This window comes from Temnothorax americanus, unplaced genomic scaffold (assembly GCF_048541705.1).
Source record: "Temnothorax americanus isolate GAGA-0224 unplaced genomic scaffold, ASM4854170v1 Scaffold41, whole genome shotgun sequence".
NCBI classification, from domain to species: Eukaryota; Metazoa; Arthropoda; class Insecta; order Hymenoptera; family Formicidae; genus Temnothorax; species Temnothorax americanus.
Genome location: NW_027509559.1, coordinates 455995 through 477217, shown reverse-complemented (window position 1 = coordinate 477217; position 21223 = coordinate 455995). Strand labels below are relative to the sequence as shown.

Sequence of the window (21223 nt, the reverse complement as noted above, 5' to 3'; positions counted from 1 at the left end):
TATGCACACCCATTTCGAGGAAAGGGATTTATGAAAGAGATATGTTACATCCGTTCGTAGAATTCACAGAGAGATCCATTACTTCGAATTGAAATAAAAAATAAATCGAAACTCACTGATATACGGTGCGCGACCGACAGGGGTGTTGTGACATACGTTGCGGCTGCTGTGGAAAATGTGGTTGATCTGGAAAATTGAAATCTATAAAAGTCCAAATTATAGCAGCGCGTCCACAAAATAATTAAAATTTCAAAAAATAATTATCGCGCGCGCGTCGAATTTTTTTATTCGTCTTTCAAGTGAATCGTTATTAAGATAAATATAGCTTTTACAAAAAAATTATTTTATAGCTTTATAAGCTTTTACGAGATAAATATAAAAATCTTTTTTAATTTATATTTTTTAAATAGTCTGGTAAATTATATATGTATATAGATAAAGAGAATAGATAATTAATATCGTATATAAGTAACTACTCATATAAAAAAAGTAATTATTTATTTCTGTATTGCTCCTGGACTGTCCGGTGTTGGTCTCTTCCTTTTAAATTAGTTCGTGCATTCATATTTTGTGCAATACTCGCGAAAACATGATATAATTGCAATCGCCCGCGCACTAATTACCAAATACGATAATCGCACGGTATTTTGTACGGCACTCCCGGCATTAAACGTATGCTATTCCATGAAAGACACGAAATATTATTAATATTAATAAACGGTCGATATATCACTTTCCGTTATTGAAATTATTCGAGTCGTGAAATGAAATAGTCGTCATATTTTCGCTAATCGCGAATCGAGCACACGAACTAATTGATGAATAATTTGAAATTTACTGACAATGAATGATAATTATCAGAAAAAGAATGATCATATTCCTATAGTTTCTAGTAATGCGACGATACACGGAGCGACTTACGCCGCTACTTGCTCGCACGAGTGTCGACCCGGATAGTTTGGCAGCGCGCTGTATACGCCACAAAAAGGCAAACAAATGACGAACGCTGAATTTCGTAGGCTAGCAAATTTGCCGTTGCTACCCGAAATATTTATGCCCGATCTACAATAGCTGTAGTAAGCTGTAGTAAGCTTCAAGATGTAAGAAATTGTCCAATCACAGTCGATTATTCTCCTCACATTTGCCTATAATTGGTCAATTTCTTACGGCTTGAGGCTTACTACAGCTTACTACAGCTAATGTAGATCGGGCATTTATCTATTATGACGTGAATTTACACCGAATGTAACCTGTTTCTTGCATTTCAAATTAATTTCATTAATTTCGATGTGCTACTTTATTGCATATCGTGCTTCGTTCCATTCATTAGCGATAATATGGTGAAATTTGTCAGAAAAATATAAATGAGATTATCTGTAGCGCACAATGTAGCAGTGAAACATCGTAACCATTCACGACGTAAAGTATAGATCCTTTTTTTTTAAAGCAGTAAAAGTTTTGACTCGTTCGGTTGCGTTATTATAACATTCTTTGTAAGTGTGCATTAGTAGATCTCGTCACCGTTTTCGTGCAGATCATTATGGAGCGACGAAATATTGAACAAAGATATGTGATAAATGGTGTTAAATTGAACGAGAGCACCACTAATTTATTATAAAAGATTATTATACTTGAAGAGTTTTAAAAATTATTTGGTGATCACGTTTTATCACTTGCTCAGATTTTTCAGTTGCGCTTTTATTCGAGAATTTTTGGCTAAAAAAAGGATTATATATACAGTGCTACCACAGCGTGTGTGACGTTGGCACGACATTCTACGAATTTAAAAAAAGTACTAAGAGTTCTTGTAGCACTTTCTGCATAGTTATTCTGCAGTTCCTGATAAATTTTAAAAAGTTCCACATTCTTTGTATTAAAAAATTGGAAAAATGTGCTAATTTCGCGAATCAAGTGCGACACTTTTCTGAAGTACCAAAACATATTGAAAATTATCATTTTTACAAGAGTACCCGATAGTTCTATTCGAGATCTACACATATATACAATTTCAGAGCGATATTCCACGAATTAACAATTTTTGATATCCGCGCCCAGCACGACATATAGTGAAAATGTATTTTGCTATTAATAATCAGCTTGTCAATATCAGTTAAAAAGTAATAATCGGTAATAAAAATGATAAATTTACGAATATTAAAGTATCTACGGGCCAATAATAATGCAAGCAATTAATGTGTGCAAGCTAATAATATTGCAAAATATTTGCGCCAATTTGATTGGAAAACTAATCAAAAAGCGATTAAACCGATAACTGATTGAATTGGCTACAGGTATGCGTTGAATATTACGACATGCCATCTCCTATAGACTATTTTTATTGATTTATGACATACTTAATCGTTGGTGTATCTTGCCGTAAAAATTAGCGTTTGTCTCGATAAATGGATATTAAAAATTTCACAGCCAATTTAAGACATTAACTCCGAGTGCATCAGGGATGGTCGTGCCGACCTAAATATCATCGATAAATTTTCCCTTCAATACGTATTTCCTGCCGCCCACCATTTCCTCCCGTCTCTCATTACGCTACGCCGCGGCTACGCTGTCAAGCCCACCGGGCAGTAATAAATTGCGCCCGATACGAAATGAGCTTAATACGTATTGACCAGCTATCTTCTTCTCCGAACGGAACCTTCCTTCATTTCTGTTTTCATCGCCGCGTTTGTCGAAATGCGCCGAGGCATGTCATCGCAGCCGGTGTGCTTTCCTCTTGTGCTCTCCGCGAACGTTCGGACAGGCACCTTGCCGAAGGGAATAAACGTTTCGGGAAGTACCGTTAAATGGTTTGACCCAATGCCATTGCGCAGGTTGGCAAGTTAACCGTCTCTACTAAACTTACTTGTCCAGCGCTCTGGTATGCCTATCGCCTTAGGGGACATATACGCTGGACAAACTTGTCGGGAAGTTGAGGATTGAAAGTTAAGGATGGTTACGTCAAAATATACGGCTGTTACCCTCATCTTTCACGGTGGTTGCACAGTAAGTGGAGGACCGTTCCAGTGATCACTGAGTAGTTTTAAAAGTAGTCGAAGAATTAATGAGATTCTACGGAGAGATCTTCCGAAGATTGTAACTTCAAACGATTTTATCAATTTTTTTCAGTGCAACACTTTACAGATCTAACATCTGTTTTTTATAATGTAAAAAATCACGATTTATAAGAATCTTTTTAATAATTATATCAAATCAAAATTTGAATTTTATACTGCAGTTGTATTTTTTGCTATCAGTTTATTGATTAGCAATTATTAGTTGTAATAATCAGTAAATATATTAATTATAGTGTTTTAAGTTTTAATTGTTCTTTTAAATGTATTTCTTATTTAAATTTATTTTATATTTTATTGTTTTTTTTTGTTATCACATTTTCTGAAGAGTCTGAGATTTTTGTCAAATATTATTCACTAAATACCTATTAGCATCTTTTGAATAATGACACCACTTTTTATGGAAAGAAAGATACAATTTACGCTTTATTTATATATCTTACTTTTTTATGATTTTTTACTATTTTTTACTAGTTATATTTTATATTTTTCGTGTTTCATTTCTTATCTCATTGTACTCGTATGTAAATATCATGACAAGAGCATATGTATTCAACATATAGGTATCTGTGAAACGCGAAACGCAGGAGATCAGTTTTTGTCGCATATTGTTATATTCGTCAATTTTTCGTAGAGTTATAGCGCTTTGAAAATTCAGCATGCACGTATCATTCATAAAAGAAAGTCGCCCGTATTTTTTGCACGTAATGCGACAGGTGCGCTAAAAACAGGTGTGAAAACACGTGTAGTACCAGGTGCTTTGAAATATGATACCGCCACCGAGAAACGCTCGCGTGGTCGCACTGTCCGATTCCTATATAAACCAAAATCACGGGTCGATATAATTGTTAATATCTCCGCACAATTAAATCGTATAGTGAAATGATTTTCATCTTATTATATTTGAAAGCTAAGACTGGAGCGCTTGTATAATGAATGCAGGATCGCTTATCTCGGACGATCAGTTTACAAAGTATTATTAATTAATGAAAATAAAATTAATTTTGCATCGAAATCTCCGTCTTTAAATATCTTTATTGAAACCGCGAGTCGAGATAATTTCGTTAATATCTCCGTTTAAAATAATTGCAGCGAGATGATTTTCGTCTCGTTCGAAAACTATGACTGTAGCGTTTTTAATGAGTGCAGAATCGCGGATAACTAAAATTGACAAGATTGTCGATTAATTACAAAAATTAAATTAATTACGTCGAATCGATCTCCGCTTAAAATAGAAATCTTATTATATATTTAAAGGTATAATATCTTTTCTCAGAAAGTCGTAATGGCTTCAAACAGTTGCATTAAAAAATGCATGTTCTCATTTGCAATGATATCAAGATCATGTGCTATTTTATCTCTTTTCATTAAAAAAAGAACAGTAAAGTTTTTCATTTTATAGCCTGTTTTCATAGTACAAATATGTTAAATGCGGAAATCGGGAAAAAATACACGAAATATCATATAAATAGTATAGGGTTTCTTGTTACTTAAATTTTTTGATCCGATTATTTATCTTTTATTGAGCGCTCTCAATTCAAAAATAGTATAAATAAAAAAATGATATTTTAATTGGCAATGCAAAATATATTCGAAAAATATATTTAACTGTTGCTATTATCTCTTTAAAATTATACATGCACAAAATATTAACGTAAATATTGGAACGCATTGTAGAATAAAAGATTAATAAAATCGAATTTTTTCCCGCGGTCATAACATAAATGTTTTTAGCCAATTGAGTGTAAAAATGTTGCTTGAATAGACCATGCAATTTTGCATTATCATCAGAATATGCGCCCTTCCGCCTTCACAAAAAATATAGGAATAAAAGCTGAATATTTTGCTTGTTGCTAATGCTGTAACAAATTGTTAACATAACATTTCGCGATCATGTTTGTTAGTACTGAATAGCTCCGGCAGAAAGAAAGCAGCGATCAAAGAGCGAAAAAACAAATGAATGAATGAAACACAATCGTTTGCACAGTTATACATGTCTTATCCTCGGTATAATGTACGATTTCTTTCTTTCTTTTGACACATAGATTGCTGAGATCCTCGCAATCCTCTTCCGGGTATCCGATTTACTTTCGTGTGGCTTCCTCATGACTGCTTTTAGGATCGTTTTAAGAAAAATGAAAATACCAACAACAGATAAAATTCTAATAGAAAAAAAAAACTGAAATTGCTTTTACTTCAGAAGATAATATTTCGCACAATCAGAAGCTTCCTGTGGATTTTTAATATACATATATCTTTATATATTTTTTATATAATTTTGTGAAACGAAATTTTTTTATGCCTTCTAATATAAAATATTTGAGCAGTGAGCACTGATAATATTAAAGTTTTGAGTCTTAATATGTTATAACAAAAATTATTTTTAGCGAATGGAAGCAACAGCGGAATACACGTGAAAAAGCCAAAGAAACAAAATAAAATATCGTAAAAAGCTTCGCTATACAAGGTAATTTATTTCCGCAGTAGCGAAGATCTAAAAGGCAATCTAGAAGATGTAGGCAAATTTACATGGCATTAGGATACTTGAGCACAAATTTCATACTATTTAAAATATACATAGGTATTTTTTCACTGTTGAAGTAAAGTCCAATAAATTACAGGAATTTTGAGGATTGTACATGTCTACAGTGCAATCATCTAGTTGTAAAACAATGTACAAATTAATCCGTAAATAAGAAAAATATTATAATTTCACATTTTTGTCTGATTATATTGTATCGTCATTAACTTTTTGGAGAGATCTTCTGATGGATATGTTCCACTTTTCAGCAAATCATAATAATTGTGATAATTAATTCACAGTCAATTTATACGTTAAGTATTTATGCTTTCGTGTATAAACTCGATTAGTTTATCTCTTCCGCTTTGAAATTGTACAGATGTCATGAATTTTACAAAACAAGAGTCTTAGGAAGTAACACGCGATGTCAAGTCTTTATAGAATCTTGTAATGCGATAAGTTGTGGAATCGCGTGAGGATCTCGTATAACAGGTGGGTATGCCCGTTTACCTTAACGTTTATGAGTTTCACGCGCCAAAGGATTGCAGGATTTCCCCCAGTAACACGGAGACCTTGATAGAGTTCTTATTCTATATCTTATAGATTTCATCGTTCGTGCTGCACTTTCAACTTGTCATGGATTCAGGCTGCTTTCGTCGTTATCTCCGTGTTTATAGAATCTTATTTAAGCGATATACTTAATACGCATAAATATAATTATACTTTTATAAATATACAATACCATCTGCAAATTATTTGTATCGCATATGTTACTTAAGATTATTAATTGTGCTTGCTTAAAATTTTTAATATTATTTTTGTTCCAGGTATGTATTCGGGAAAATGCGAGCGTATTAGCCGGCCATTGTACAATTTGTGCGTGAGTAAATCGCGAATTCGGCATCTTATGAGACCGTCATTCTGTCATTTTATCCCCGCCGAGATAATCTACACGGGACTCCTATTGTTTGAGCCTCTTTTTCATTTTATCCGTACTTTTGTTATCTCCTATTGTCTTGCACTACGCCTCGTACTTTGCCTTTCATTCGACGTTCGGTTCGATAACAAGCTAGAGAGCGAGTAGAATATAACGAAAGAATATAATACAAGCTCAGTCGCCGTGATGTCTGGAGGAAAAAGCTGCGCTGTCATATCCTCCGTGTAAGGATAAATGGGATCGCATCTCCATTGATGATTTGTGTGCGTTTCTATCTTGGTAAAAGCCGAACGGAACATAAAATCTTCGCTACGAGAGTGAGGCCACCAAGCCGCTCTAAACGGTGACTTTTTCCTATATACAACGTTTTATCGCTAACGTGCACTTTACAACACCGCTTCCCGTAAGATGTATCATGCGCGCACAACAATCAATCGTGCGTCACAGGTATAGCTTTGCCGTAACGAATGAGGAAGTTTAATGACGGCGCTATTACGTCAAGTGCCTTAATAACGTTTCGCAGAGACTATTCCCGTTCGTACTTCGCGCTATAATTCCGTATCAAACTCCAGCGAGACTGAAGTTACCTCGACGCGATTACCTCCCAGGAACAGGAAAAAATACTCCCGAGCAGTTCTTTCGTTATATTTGTCACGAGTTGGAAAGTGTGCGTTTCGCGAAGTTTTGTTTTTTTATCGATAGAACTTAATTTGTCGCGCAATTTTCATATTCTTTTTTGTCACTTTGCGCTAGCGCAGTTTGCGCTGTCCAAGTTGTTGTCGTGACTTTTTATCGCGATCATGTTCACCTCTCTTTTTCTGTTTTTCTCGCACAGAAGAAAATATATTTAATTCTACAACATGCGCTCGTTATCCAAAAACTGCACCGGTTAGAGAAAAAGTCGTTCGTTATTTATTAAAATGTTGATTAAAAGATGGAATATTCGTTTAATCCAATTGCAATATATATCCTATTATCTTATATTATTCGATAAACTACGTATAAATATTTTTGTCCGTGAAACGATGGATGGAAATAGTAACGTCTGACTATAACAGATATCCCAGCTTTATTGCATTTGTTGGTTGAGCTATCATTTCTTTGTTAGCAGTAAAACTGATTGTATTTCACGAATTTTTGAATAGTCGGCTAACGATCCTATTCTGATAGCACCCTTCCCATTCTCTCTCTCTCTCTCTCTCTCTCTCTCTCTCTCTCGCAACGTAACTGCAGGTGAAAATATAGATATTTCATGATGTGTTAACACTAGGGATGCGAAACGAAGCTTTCTCAATAATGCGAATTTCTATTGTAACGTATCGGAGATGTATTATAGATAAAAGTTTGAGGATCGTTGAGTGCTTAATGCAACAGAGCTTTCTGATTGTGCGGTTTGCTCAATCGATATTTGCATCAACACTAACTAATCAGAAATCACCGACGACAATCGGAAAATTTATATCATGCTTCGAACGCAAACACGGTCTCGTATTTGGGTTCCCTGCTTCCAAACGACCGCATCCATTATACACCGCGATATACAATCGTGCGTGCTCGTTTACGCGTTGCAACAATATGGAAACTCGGATAACCATCATTTTATCGGAGACCGCGGAATGGAAATGACCGGCTAGAGAAATCGTTCGTTATCATCGAATATCGCATTCGCGCGAGCATTCTCAAAGGAAAGTCGCGGAGCAAGAGTCGCATCACCACGTCTATTATTCCCTTCTCGCAATCGAGTTCTCAAGTCCGTGCGGCAACAGTCGGGTCTCGCCGGCGCGGCGCGCGGCGTGACCGACGTGCATTGTATAACGAAGAGGGACGCACGTTTCACCTGCAGAAGAAGAAAGTGCATAATAAATCTTTCGACCTTTCCTCCGACCATCCGGTGGCACCGGCTTCTCGAGTGTGAAGGGTCCGCGGAAAATGAGATTTCCCCGCGGCGCGCGATGCGACGCAGCGTGGCGTCTTTCGCGCTTTCAAAATTCAAAAGGAGCCCTACGACGGACGCTCCACTTCGGGAGAAACGCAGCTGGATGGTGAGATGAGCACGGAGGGACCAAAGCGAAAAGTCGGACAAGACAAAAATCAGTTCGTGCTTAACGGAGAGAATTCGACGGCAACCCGTGGCACCTTTAGAGGCGAACTATGTTGTTGGCTCCATAACTGTCTTTGCTATTGTTATTGCACGCGCAAAAAAGACACTCCTTTCCGCGTCCTCCGCAAATGACTATCCTCGTGCTTATGCGTCGTCTGCGTATCTCTTGTTGTTTTCTCGTGCTTATCTTAACGGTACCAGAATATGTATATTCCCTATAGTAGAGAACTTTGATATTGCTTCAATTCTCTCTGACCTCTCAGTCTACAATTTACTTAGTTGAATATAAAAAATACGCTCCGATGTTTTTAGTTATTTTAACAATTTTAATATTAATATTAATGTCACTGTGTTATCATGTTTGCTTCAAGACAAAGAAGATAACAATATATTTTAGTTTTCAATGAATCAATTTCTTATTAAATTTTTATTATGAAAAAGCATTATGGCACTGTTATTATTTTTATACTGATTGACGTTTTAATAAAAATACTTGCTATTTGTATATGGAAATGGAATAGTGTGATACGAACAATTGAATCTGAATGAGAAAATACATTTTAATAAAACGTCTGCATCTAAATTTATATACGTTTTATCATTTTGATTGAAAAATCCGTGTCTGTTATCAAGCGTTGCAATCGTAATATAGAAAATGACAACTGAAAAAAGGAAAGAGAAATAATAGATGCGCTCGATAGCGACTATACTTTTCAAGTAGAAGCAAATATCTTGATTTAATATTAGTTCGTGACGTGTGTTGGGAAAGAGGAAGAGTAGCTGTCGATTCCTTTTCCTTAGCAGGGAGGAGTTTACGCATTAGTAACAGAACGTCGCGCAATTCGTCTTGGTATCTGTCCCAAAAAGGACAAAAGTTTGAATAAAAAGAAAGATGTATCGTTTCCATTCCAAAGTATGCCGATATTGGTTTCAATTTTTTAAATAAGGTATATATATTTTTATCTCTCAGATTCTTACATATATTTTTTGAAATACACAATAAAAAAGAATTGGTAAGAATATGTTTCTTCAACTTTTATATTTTAATAAGAATATTACTCTATTTTGCCCACTGTTATCGAAACTGAGATGTTCCTTTTATCTATATACTTGCACAGTATCGTATCTAATCGTACCTTTCTGGTAACAATTTGCGCAGTTGCCTGCTTTTGTTTAATGAACGTAATGCGGATTATACTGGTTTTGTTTAACGAACATAATGCGGATTTCCGTTCCTGTTTGCCAAGAAGCTCTCAACCCACCTATCTTATGCCGGTAGTTCAATTTCGCTTTGATCGTATTTGCGTATTTAATTATATATTCATTCGATTGCGGCAAACCCGCCGCAATAGCGATTCGTGTATAATATAGAGACAATAAATGTCTACATCATGGCGTATATAAACGCGAAGCGTTATACTTGCTTACTGTCTATTTTCATGACAATCATGACAGGAAAAATAAAAAATTTTTTTATATCTTTTGCGAAAAGTTATTTACGTACATCTTAATATTTATATATTTATATTTAATTTATGTATGTATAATTGTTCGGTATATTTAATCACACATATTGCAATAATTTCCGTTAATAAAATGTTATTTAATGCCACTCTGTGTAGTTTAGATTTATTCATAATGTATTAAGTTTAACGCAACAACACAAACTGTTTAATGAAGTTTATATTGAAGTATTGCGTTGCATATTAATTTATATTGTTTATATCAAACATGGTTTAAACATAATTACATGTTTTTTTGTATGACAAAGTATAGTCACAGTAACGAATAAACTTTTGATCAACTTGTTGCACTCACTTAATCATTCCTCAATTCATTATAATATGTACAAATTATACGTTGAAATATTTTTTTTAACTTTGAGCAATAGAGGTGTACTTGGATACATATAATAATCATTCGCCATTGGACAATGTTTTTAAGTTCTTTCAGCACGTTAGTACAGCAGATTTTACAATGTGCAGAGCACGGCGCAATTATACAGTTAGCTAAAACGAGGTACACTTTCGGAAGTAGGGAAATTTATAATCTAAGTCCCGCCATATATTAGGCAAAGTTACTTCGAGTCGTAAGCGCCGGAATATATCAATAGTCGAGCGATCGTGCGCGTGCATGTGGTCGCGCACGCGCGCGTAAAGATGCATCTTGCATGCATATGCATACATATATATATATAGATCAAACGTTCCTCCCATAGAGCAGCAGCGACTTCCACTGCAGTTATCGGTGAAATCATCTTAGTTGCTCCAACTCCGTTTCGCTTTTCGGCGGATTAATTAGCGTCGATGCGCACGTGATAGATAAAAATTAATTACGCTTTTATTTGCCAACATTTTTCTTTGTCGTACAAAAATTCATGATGCCGCGTATGCATACAATGTAATACACTTTATTGTGAATAAAATAATAAAAAAAGATAATTTATAAGCCGAATATATTTCAAGGGGATAAAAGCACACTGGTTTTCAAGATATTTGTGACATTATTATTCTCTGATAATGAATTATTGTCACAGATTCAACGATAATACAGTGGAAGGAGGCCATAAAGAGTATATATATATATATATATATATATATATATATATATATATATTACAATGGTACAGCGCGCGCTATATATTTATACGTGCTGTTTTCTATCGATCCGGCTTGCGTAAGCTTTTGTTCTCGTAATTAACTACCCTTTCATTCGGTACGCCGTTTCAACCGACAAACCAGCAACATTTGTCGTTACAATGTGATACTGAAACTTAAATCACTCTCGCGCTCGTATTTCGCTATCGATCGCGCATAGCCGCGGTATATGCGTGATTCTAAAAAACCATTTTAAGAGTGCGCGCCACATATATACATCTCGGCGACATGCTGCGCGCCTCAACAAATCTCCATGTCCGACACGACGAAGAAAGTTTTATCGTATTGGTTCGGAGGAAGCGGTGTCGAATGAAAAGAGGAATTGAATCTGAATTCATGCCGCGGGATACAATATGCTGTTCGTAAAGACGGGGGGCGCCTCCGTCTTGAGAAAAGAATTTTGCGACGAGTTTTACGTGTCTGCCTCAAACAGCGTTTGATAGGAAAAAAACGAGATAAAACGGAAAAGGCTGGTCTACTATACATATATGAATGTATGCTCCCGTATAGGACCCGCTTATATTGAAAGCAAATATGTATATGGTGAACGAGCGTGTAACGGTTATAGTGATTGAAGAAGTTAACACTTGTAAGAGAAAGTTATAACGTACATTGTAATAATGTTTTACCTACGTGAAATCGATTTTCCAATTATATCGCAAAATATATTCGTGCGCGCGATGCGATGAAGTTCGCAACTATAACATAAAGTTTAGTTAGCATCTTGAGTAACTAGGCGATAGAAGATTGGCTAAACATTCGCCGCCCCATATGAATTTCACATCGTGGAAGAAAGCAACTAATGTATAGGGACGGAAGTATGGAGCCATTAGTGGAAGAGCATACCGCGGAAGAAGTTAGATGAGCGTGACGGTGGTGACCTTATCTGCTCCTAACGCAGGCACCAATTATCGAATTAGCGGGGAGAGCACTGACCAACAGTTTACCTGCGATTACGGCGGTTTAGCATAGTTATCAGATTCAAGAAGACGTCGTCGTGCGCGCGATAAGTATAATATCCATCTCCATTTGCAAATTTGCATTTTAAAATTGCATCTTAAAATTTGAAACAGAATCCAAGTAAATTTTTCACTTTTCAAATAAAATAACTGTGTCATAAATACAGCATTTTCTAGATATATATATAAATCACACTTCAATCACCCGATTTATTTCATTTTATTGAACATAACGAAGAACATGAAGCAATCAATGTGTTGTTTAATAACGTTGTATTTGACACTGTCTTTGCCTTCTTCGTGCAAACGTAAGGAGAACAACCTAAATAATATACACAAGTCATGAGCCATTTGCAGATAACGTTGAGTCATTTTTAACGCATTTAGGGAGTGAACGTATAATACTTATTGTTCCTCCGTGTTTAAAGATATATAGAGAAATCTTTCGGTGATTACGACATTACGAGGGAAAAGTTCCCCGAGCTTAATGACTAAGTAGTTGTGGTAAAATTGTTTCACAGTTATGTTCTCTCTCTCTCTCTCTCTCTCTCTCTCTCTCTCTCTAAATCACATAAAAATGCTCTTCTATGTGAGTAAGGGACGAATGTTGGCTACGTGACGGGATTTTGGGCGTATCTTCCTGGGAAAAGGTTCTTTAACCACTTACCACTTCGCGCGATAGACCGCGACCGTTAATTCCGCGACTTCTCTGGCGCGACTCTCCGAACTTTATTAAAGCCAATTAAACCGGCGACACGAACTTAGAGCGAACAGTTGCGCCGATGGTATGTACCGTAAATGCAAACTCACAATTTGTCGACCTGGCGCACCTAATCTCGCGGAATATCCGTCGTAACTTTCTCGTTCATGATGCACGACGAAGTCGGACGGTGCTTGCGAAAGTTCGTTAAGGATATATAGGCCATTTACTTACACTACTGTTACGGTTTGACAAAAACTTGAGCGAATGTTCTATTTCCGCTTGATCGGAAAGAGTAGTAATATATTTTTATAAGATTTATATGCAGTATTTAATTAAGCATTAATATGACTTAGATTTCTTGACAAATAACATAAAATCAATAATATGATTTAATAGAAACGATATATATTTATTGCGCGATACACACACGACTTTAGTTGTTAGGTAGATTTGCTTTACCAATAGTTTTCGAAATAAAAAATTGCGAAAAGATATGAATTGTTAAACAGTGCAAAATCTATATCTCAAATAATAAAATTTAAAGCTAATAGACGTGATTAAATAGAAAATTAATTTGTTTATCGAATAAGTCCTTAATTGCACAAGCAGTAGAAGAGATCGAAATAGGTCAGACGGTTGTACGTAATATAAAGATAGAAAAGAAGATGGAAAAATTCGATGTATAAAAGAAAAATACGTCTGTTTAAAAAAATTCTATGGGAATTGCAATAGAGAAATCAATAAAGAATATAAAGAGAAAATGGGACAAGTGAACAAAAAGGGAATAAGCGATCTCGAGCTACAGAATGGAGATTTCGAAATAAAAGCGTGCCATTGTACAGCGATGCAGTAGCGCAAATCATAGACGATCGTCGGATCGAAAACTCGAAACCACGTTGGTAATAGGAGCGCAATTCGCAAGCCAGACATGTATAAGATTTCAGTCGGATTGCGATTTCGATCCCGTGGACTAAATCCTAGCGAGAGACGTATGACTGAATGGTCCGTACTTTAGCTATAAATTTAACGCTGGCTGTATCCGACTCACACACACACACACACACATTTTCGTCTTGTGTTAATTCTGATTATAATCCCCGTAATATTTCTACCTTTTCTTCTGAGCTCGCGTTTATTATCGTCATCTGTCAACTAAAAATAATAGCCATTTTTTTATGCGAGCATTTCGTAAGAAACACCGGAAGTCGCATTAAGGACACCGCCAGGCGATCGGTAGTCGGTCAGACGCACGAGCGCATTCATCCGCTTGAATATCCAACCTAACCGTGCCTGGCGTAAAAATCGCCGCTGGCGTTATGCCGGGTCAACGGCGCGAGACGAAAGATACGCGATGAAGGGGCGCGAGGCGTGCGGCGCACACGGACGACACGAGGAAGAAAGAATGCGATAGAAGAACGCGATATAGGAACGGGCAAGAGTTCGGGGAACGGCGAAAGGAAGGAACGAAAGAAGCGTATATAAAGAAGCGGGATGACGAAGAATAAGACCCGAAGTACAGCGTTGGTCGGTTAGTATGGCCGGGGTGAAACGGCGAATAGCGCCTCGTGAGCGCGGACGGCCAGAGGGGGTGACGAACGGGGGGGGGGCGAGTGTTCGCACGAGGGGGAAGACGAAGGGGGAGAGCTGGTGGATTTTGCGAGAGCTTCGCGCGAAGGGGCCGGGGGTGGCGCCGCGGGCCGCGCCGTCGCTCAGCATCCCTCGTTTCCACCCGCCCACTCTTGTAAAGGCGCACCCTCACGCCGAGAGTATCTGGTAGTCATACGTTGGCCCGTTGCGAGTCCGGCTGATGTAGCTGCGCTGTTCTCGCTTCCAGTGTGAGTTGCGTTCCACGTTGAACGCGTCAGGCAGTCACGACCGTGGGTGTCCCGATCTCGATCCAAGTGTACCCGCGAAGAATCCGGTGCGGTCGATCTCGTCGATCGGTTCTCGCCGTCGTCGCCCTCGATCAATTCTCGTTTGTCATAAGACGAACGCGAGAGGTGCAAAGAGCTCGTCGCGTGGTTCCAGAGCGATTGTTTTCTTCGAAGACGATCGAGCGCGCATCTCCTCGATTCACCGTACTGTTGAAGTGACCGTGACAGCTGTCAGAACCAAGGCGTTTAATACCTCGGTGTACTTCAACGTAACATATCCGGCGGGCTTGCACACATGGTCTGTGTTTTGTTTCTGTGATTACCTCGCCGTGGCTCCCTCTCGACCACTTCCGCTCGCGGCAACGAGCTATACCATCGTGTCTAAAAGCGCGCGCTTCAGCGACCTCGTGTGCGAGGCCCAGCGTGCGCGACGAGACGAGAAGACGTGGAATATATAGTGGAACATCCCCCTGCTGCATACGCGAGATGCTCGGACAACGGCGGTGCTTCCAGTGAGATGCTTGCCGATAGACGTGGCAGTAGCAGCTGTAGGATCATTGACGCGATCCCCGAACCCCTGATCGACGACCTGGCTGTCATCGACAGCGGGAACGCGTTAACGTCCATGCAGCGTCTCGAGCGACCCTCGTTCGGGTGAAATCGTGTGATTGACATTATCCCGAACGGTCAGACCGTTGTAGTATCGAGGACTCGCGCTTCTCGTATTTGCGTCCTTCGTCATTTTCTCTGTCACTGCTTCTCGCCGCGAGGCAGAATATCCGGTGGACGGAAATGCAACGTCACTGACGACGTTTAACCGAGAACGGTGCGATCGACGTTCGCCGTTACCTCACGCGTAAAGTGCATTTAACGACTCCGTCATCACTTACGGCGTAAGAGACGTTTTATGTGGGGGACGTAGTAGGATAGAAACGACATTGAAAGAGAGAGAAAGAGAGAAAGAGAGAGAGAGGGAGAGAGAGAGAATTTACCGTTCTAAACGAGAGCTCGAGATCCTTCGCTCCTTCGAAGATCAGTGTTACCCTTTTTTACTAAGGCTCATAAACGTTCCACAAACGCTCACGAATTTACGGCAATTGAGCGGAGAAATGGATACGTTCTTGATTATCGGCATCTTCTTCTTCTGCTACGAGATGTGCGATTTAATCAGACGGTATACCGCCCCGCAAACGGTAGAACCGCATTGCCCGGCGGAAATGACCACCAAGCCACTGCCCCCGCAGAAGATATATTCGATTTCTCGCAAAATTCAAGGACCTCGCGCCTGTTGCCCGCAATAGATCGCGCGTTCGATTCCGATATACGGATAATTCTATCTACGGTCGTTTAACATATGTTAAATGTGGGAAACGAGCCGCTTCGTGTGAGCTAGCGGCTGACGAAGAATCTTCGTTGAACCTCAAACGGATATAGAACTCCGCCGAGCCAAGTCGGAGCAAATGGATGGCCGCGCAAGATGGATTTACAGTTCCGCGCAGTGATAACAGACGGCCGTCTCGGAGATTCATGATGTTTACGGAGGTTCGAGGTGGCAACGCGATCGATAATGATTTGTCAGCTGTTGTGCCACCTGGAACGTAGGATCAGCGGCTCTTCGTACAACGGCAATTCGCGATTCGTGTCGATAAACGTACCGTTTCATTCATAAATACTCTGGAACGGTATAAGGCGTGCAGCAAGCTGTGAATCGATAAAGACGCGATGGATAGAATCCATCGGGCGGTTTTTCGCCCGTAGACAACAGAACGATTCGCTGACGGTACTTGTTAAAGTCGTTACCCAATACTATTCAATATTCGTGGATGTGTGCGAGTATCGACGATGCGTAATCGCGCAACTTTTTTGCGGATACATAAAATCGACGGTGATGAGTTTACTCGAGCGGTATTATATAGTTGACGCCGCAGCGCGTACGGTGCCGTCGTCTCGAGGAAAGCGAGAGACAGATCGTCGTTAGACTTTTGAGAGACCCGGTAAGTGATATCGATTGAGACGTCGCGGCTGATAGTTCGCCACGAGAGAGTGAGGGGAAAAGCAAACTCGCTTGACGAACTCTTCAGTACGTGCCTGTGAATGCAAACTTTAGCATTGGACGTCGAACATCGTCGATGCGGCCGCTCCGAGCAGCGTCACATAAACAAGAAGTGAAGTTTCTTTTGTGTACATCAGATAAATCGGCGTGGTCGTGAATGGTGGTACATCATTCCACTCCAAAATATAATGCGTCGTGCCGGCACGTCCAAAGGAAGAAGAGGAGTAGTAACGTCGTTTATATGTCGTGATTGTACATGTTCACTGCCCGTAACTTAATCTTAACGTCCGTCGTATCGAAAAGTTTCTGTGTAGAAAGTAATAACCTCTTTCTTTCTCTCTCTCTCTCTCTCTCTCACGGTTAGTGCAGCGACCACGTCATGACGCCAAAAATCGTTTGTCAGAAGAGAAGAGAGAAGGATTGACAGCTCGAAGTGTGTTAACAAGGAAAATTGGACTGCGGCGCTATTACATTTTGCAGTTGCCTGCGAAAAGGTCCAATTTACTTTTAACAAAAGCGTATTAAATAAATAAAATATGCTCACAGTGCGTTGCCATCAGCGAAATTTTTTTTTTTTTTTGGAACAGAAATGGCACATTCGCGCTGTTTTTTAGTTACACATTTAACGAAAAAGCTTCAACATCAAACGAAAACAACGTAAATTAAATTGCTGTGTTTTCTGATGTCGTTTTCTGATGTGTTTTCTGATGTCGTATAACGTGATTCGCTTTCCGACTGATTGCGAGGGTGTTTCTGATCAGTCAAAGTGGGATTTCTCGTGCCGGAAGATTTAGCGCGAGGACGAATCTCGAGGCGAAATTCGTTCATCAATGCGGCGAAGAAGGGGAGGATCATGACTAATGCTCGATACCAGCTCCGAAGTTCGATGCCCCGACGCCACGACGACACTGTGACGACCCCTTTTTGGCCGATAACCCGAGAGAGATCGAAACAAGAGATCACCGAAAATTAGAAGACATGGACTCACTCGAACGTCTAATGAGTTCCCGTTCTCATCACCCGGCTCTTACGGCAGCCACGCGATCGCAGAATGCCTTTGTCCAGGCCAACCTCTGCTCCGTGATAGGCCGCAAAGGGCGACATCTCAACGGAACCTTTTGTTTAACCGGAGACACGATGGAAGGCATCATACAGTGCCTGGTTTTCCTCAAAGCTTTCTCGGTAAGAAATCCGTATCTGTCTATCTCCTACTCGCGTATTCGTCCGTAGTGTGTTCAGTGAATTCTTGATTTAACCTTTATATGATGAGATACCTTAAAAACTCTCTTTTTCCCGATATTTCACCATATTTTTTGTGATTCGTATATCAGAATCTTAGGATAATACATTATTCAATATATATAAAACATATATGCTTTTATATCACAAAAGGGAAAAGAATATGCCGAAATATGTTCCATAAAATTTAGGATAACATGTTATTAAAATTATGCGTACAATGTGTTAATTATCTTTTAACTAGCACGGGGTTAAGTAAGAATGAATGACTGTCCGCTTAAAATGGTTAGTATAATAAAAACGACGCTTCTTACGCTGATACTACGACAATGAGTTATTCCGGCAGTTAATTCCCGTATGTTATCTCGTTAGACGCGTTTAAAGAACGTTTAAAGAACGTTTGATTACGTACCATTTGTCGAGCCGAGAGAGATTTAGATATCTTTATCACGTGTCGCCACTGTTAACTGGAAATTAAGATCTTTTTTTTGCTCGTAATCTTCCTTTTTACTCCAGATATGCCTTTAGGTATTTCGCGTCCGCGCTGCACTTAGAAGATTGCTTTCTTTTTAGTATAGTAAATTGAAGTGCACTTTGTAGTCCACTTCATTTTCCATGCGCGACTGTAGCAACGTGATACGCATACGCATCGCGCGTATGTGCAAGTGTGTTCGCGAGTACGTTATAAAACATGAGGATGTTTCGGAAGTTCTTACGATGGGATTTGCTCTTTATCGCTGAAACGAGGGGACAATAAGTGGCTAATTACATTAGTAAAGTACCATAGTAATTTACCTAACAATGTGCTAAAGTAATTCAATAGACCACTTTCCATAATTCATCAAGCGCGCGTTCTGGTACATTACCGCGATTCATTATTATATCGACCAAGCTGTTACTATATTTTATCCGCGCGTACAATTCCGGATTAACTTAATTACATTTTCAAAATTTCCACGTTCAATGTCATAAATGCAAACGTATCTTGAGTCTCGAAGCGACGATTAAAAAATTGTTTTAAATTTACAGGTATACTATGTAGTAACGCGCTATGTCTATACGTAACAAACATTCACCACGCGAGAAAAAACACGTCTCCGAAAAGGCAAGCAAGCTTTTATCTAATTAATATGTTTTAAAATAACACGAGGTGCTTTACATAAACTGCCTCTTGAAAGAAGAAATAAATACAAGAAACATGTTGAGAAGTTAGATTATCATGAGATTACAATGAGAATGTAACTTGGATTAATTATTTTGAAGTACATATATTGTTATTATTGTAAATTGAAAACTTTCAATGTCAATTTGTATTAACTCAATCCCTATTGAGGAAAAGTTAATTTTAAAAATAATTTTTTTGTCTGTGTATATGCTATCGATTGATATTTATCAAGTAATATAGTTATCATTATAAACGGAAAATTATTGAAATGGTTGAAATTAAGGCATATACGGTGTGCATATTTTTTCTATGTGAAGAAAACGTTTCGCTATATATATGTAAATCATCAATTCCTTTAGTCAACAAGACTCTCTTTATTTACTTTACTTGTTTAAGAGAAACATGTTGCCTTAACGAGAAGAAATGTAAAAGGAAATAAGAAACAAACGGAAATATTACGCAAGTATTAAAAATTCTTATATTCCAGACTACCAATATTTCTTATTAGGAATATAATTGGAAGATAAATAAAATTATGAGAGAGAAATTAATAAATAAATTACGGCATTCATTAAAATGATGAATTGTTTGAAATTAGCAGCTATTACGTGAAAATAAACTTGCTTTGCTCTTTGAAAGATTGACTAACTTCTTTTTACGCTGCTCGTGAAATGTTACTCTTTTTTTAATAATTGAATTGAATACACTATTATACATATAAAAAGCTTCGATCAAGTTATTTATGTTCCGCTCCACGTTGCTGATCGTTAACCGATATATTATGAATTTTTCAACGGATGTTACGAGTCAACGTTAGGATGAAGCGGTTCCCACCGAATCGATCTTGATATCGCCTTTTTGCTACGTAAAGATTTTCACCTCAAAAGCAAGCATCGATAGCATTGAAAGACGAGCATGCACTTTCTTGAAGCAATAAAGCCTCGATGTTGTTTTCAAGTTGCGCATCGATACCCGGGGCAAAAAGCTTCATCGGAGTAGCGTCTCAAGAGAAATTTAAACTCGGAATTGCGAAAGGAATTGAGCTTTCCTTTGACCAAACTCTCCCCACGCTGAATTGGCGCATGGTCGAGTGTACGGAACGTCCTGCTTAGTATCGTCTCATCAATCTCGGCGTAATTTAATTTGCGAGTGCGTCCATCCTCGTTAAAGCTATGCGCGTCTATAGTCTTTGATCGGTCGCAGAAATTAAATAACGAAAATAACGTCGTCGTCGAGCCATGAACTTATATACAAATGATTGATATACCATGTGTATTAGATTATTTACATACACACACATCTGAGTTGCATATATATGTGTATATCTAAAATGTAATTTTTTTATTTTGTAATTAAGAGTATCAACAGTATGGAAGATCCTTCTCGTGCACCGAAAACGAACCGATGATTTTGTGGCAGCGCAGCTGCGGCAGATTAAACCTGAACACTTTCTAAGCCGCACGGATCATTAATCAAACGCTTTTTGCGAGTCTATTCGACTGGTATACGCGACTGCTGGTATATTAGGCGCGCGGATGGCGTAAAAATTTACAACACGCCGAGGCACTCCTTTTCTCGTCCGTGCTGCATCACGTTCACGGCGCGGCTTACGGTATAGCGTGCGGTGATAACTTTTTTCGCTCGGGACTTGTCGCCCGTCAGGAAAGTCTTCGGTACGCGTATTATGTAATCCCCGTCATCGTCATCGTCGTTGTTATCGACATCGTCGATGACGCGGTCGACGCAGCGGCCAAGATGACATTTTTCGTTTTCGTTGCACGTCCGAGATGAAGGGCGCGATGAGGATAACGATAACATCTCTATGAGCTAGGGTGCCTATGAATTTTTATCCGACCCGCCCGCGGCTAAGGGCCCATGAGAGGACGGAGAATTGCGGTGATCCCTGGAAAAAAAAAAAGAACTTACCCGGCCGCAACGATAAAAGT

The 21223-nt window shown here is 38.6% G+C and overlaps 1 protein-coding gene across 15 annotated transcripts in view; it reads left to right on the top strand.

The window, feature by feature from the left end:
* Rg (A kinase anchor protein rugose) overlaps positions 1-21223 on the top strand; it is a 317510-nt gene that overhangs the window by 112317 nt on the left and 183970 nt on the right. For 3 of the 15 annotated variants that reach the window (XM_077416090.1, XM_077416082.1, XM_077416078.1), the window contains exon 1: positions 14704-18055. The exons of 11 other annotated variants lie outside the window; for them this stretch is intronic. In XM_077416090.1, the coding sequence (XP_077272216.1) occupies positions 17852-18055 (204 nt within the window). In that variant the 5' untranslated portion in view covers positions 14704-17851. Of the gene's footprint in view, positions 1-14702; positions 18056-21223 lie in introns of those variants that run through there. One more of the 15 variants, XM_077416086.1, reaches the window with a different exon arrangement.